This window comes from Egretta garzetta, unplaced genomic scaffold (genome assembly GCF_000687185.1).
Source record: "Egretta garzetta isolate BGI_Z169 unplaced genomic scaffold, ASM68718v1 scaffold806, whole genome shotgun sequence".
In the NCBI taxonomy this organism is placed as follows: domain Eukaryota; kingdom Metazoa; phylum Chordata; class Aves; order Pelecaniformes; family Ardeidae; genus Egretta; species Egretta garzetta.
In genome coordinates, this window is record NW_009260077.1 from 18,516 (window position 1) to 19,827 (window position 1,312).

Genomic DNA, 1,312 nt, shown 5'->3' on the forward strand with positions numbered 1-1,312 from the left:
GGTAGTGGCGAGCGGGGAGCAGATCGCAACGGAGCTTGGGGAGGAAAGGGGAGGCAGAGCTTCTCTGAAACACCTGGGGAGTCAAACACGGGGGGGTTGGAGGAGGGAGGCTTGGGGGCACCGAGGGCTGCAGGGATGCTTGCCAGGCTCAGCCGGGACCGGGGCTCAGCAGTCGTTGGCAGTGAGCGAAACGTCGGCGCCACGGAGGCGTCCCCGTCCCTCTGCTGCCTGCAGCATTGCTGGCCCCCCCCCCCCCGCCTCCTGGGGGAAAACCGGTGGGAAAAGCCATCTCTGAGCCACTTGGGCACCTTGACTGCAGCAAACGGGGGAGGGCACGGGGCACAGCCAGCCTGGGGGGGGTCAGAGCCTCCGGACGGTGTCTCGGGTGGGATCTCTGCAGGGTGTCCCATGCACAAAACCCAAGGACCCCCCCGGGCTGAAGCTGTGTAGCGTTTAAAAACAAGTGAGTTTGGCTTAAAGTCCAAGAAGGGGTGGAAGTGCTGAAGAGAGATGGTGAACGAGGCACACAGGACCTGGACCCCGGGGGCGAGGGGTCCGGCAGGGTGCAACTGCTCCGTGCTGCCCACCCCCGCGGCACCGCGCTCCGGCTGGGGGACAGGCGAGGCGGGGGAAGCCCACTGCTGTGTGCGGATGCTCGGGATGCCGTTCCCCAGAGCCGGTCCCAAGGTGTGAGCGGACGGAGCAGGGTGGGCATGGCCTCTGGTGCGGGTCAGCTGGGGCATCCCGCAGCCCCTCCCGCGCTCACCTCCAGCTCCGCAATGATGCGGTCCTCGTCGTCGTCGTCTTTGATGGCAGAGGCGATGATGGGAGGGGTGGATGCCGGCCTGACCACCTCCGACACTGTCCGTCTCAGCTTCACCTGGGGCTTCTGGGTCTCCAGCTCCTCCGACTCGGCCTTCTGCAAGGGGGGAGCAGGGTGGTGAGCGGGGGGGGACACGGGGAGCTGGGGCTGGCGTTGCCAACTGCGACCCCACTCGGTCCAGCCCAGCAGCCACCCCACGGCCCCGCTCCCCACCTTCATAAACCCAGGCTCCTTCTTGCTGGTCACGATGACTTCGCCGCTGCGGGTGGTGGTCAGCCCGTGAGACGAGGGGAAGCTCCGGCGCGGAGGAGGTGGCGGCGGCGATTTGGAAGGTTTCTCGGTCCGGTACCGCGGCACCGTCAGTTCGTCTGGGCACAAACGATGCTGTGAGGGCACGAGACCTTTCCCTGCCCCTCTAATACAACACCCGAGGCTCGCCCGCTGCCTCCCCGGGCATAAGCCTCCCTCCAGCATCACGCAGCCCGGGGA

At 67.1% G+C, this 1,312-nt stretch overlaps 1 protein-coding gene across 1 annotated transcript in view; it reads right to left on the bottom strand.

Moving 5' to 3' along the window:
- The window catches only part of LOC104128517 (SRC kinase signaling inhibitor 1), a gene marked incomplete at both ends in the record, with an annotated part of 13,060 nt that overhangs the window by 5,561 nt on the left and 6,187 nt on the right, over nucleotides 1–1,312 (bottom strand). Inside the window, 3 exons of the mRNA XM_009641319.1 lie at nucleotides 31–73; nucleotides 767–919; nucleotides 1,037–1,207. Coding sequence (XP_009639614.1) covers nucleotides 31–73; nucleotides 767–919; nucleotides 1,037–1,207 — 367 coding nt within the window. The remainder of the gene's footprint in view (nucleotides 1–30; nucleotides 74–766; nucleotides 920–1,036; nucleotides 1,208–1,312) is intronic.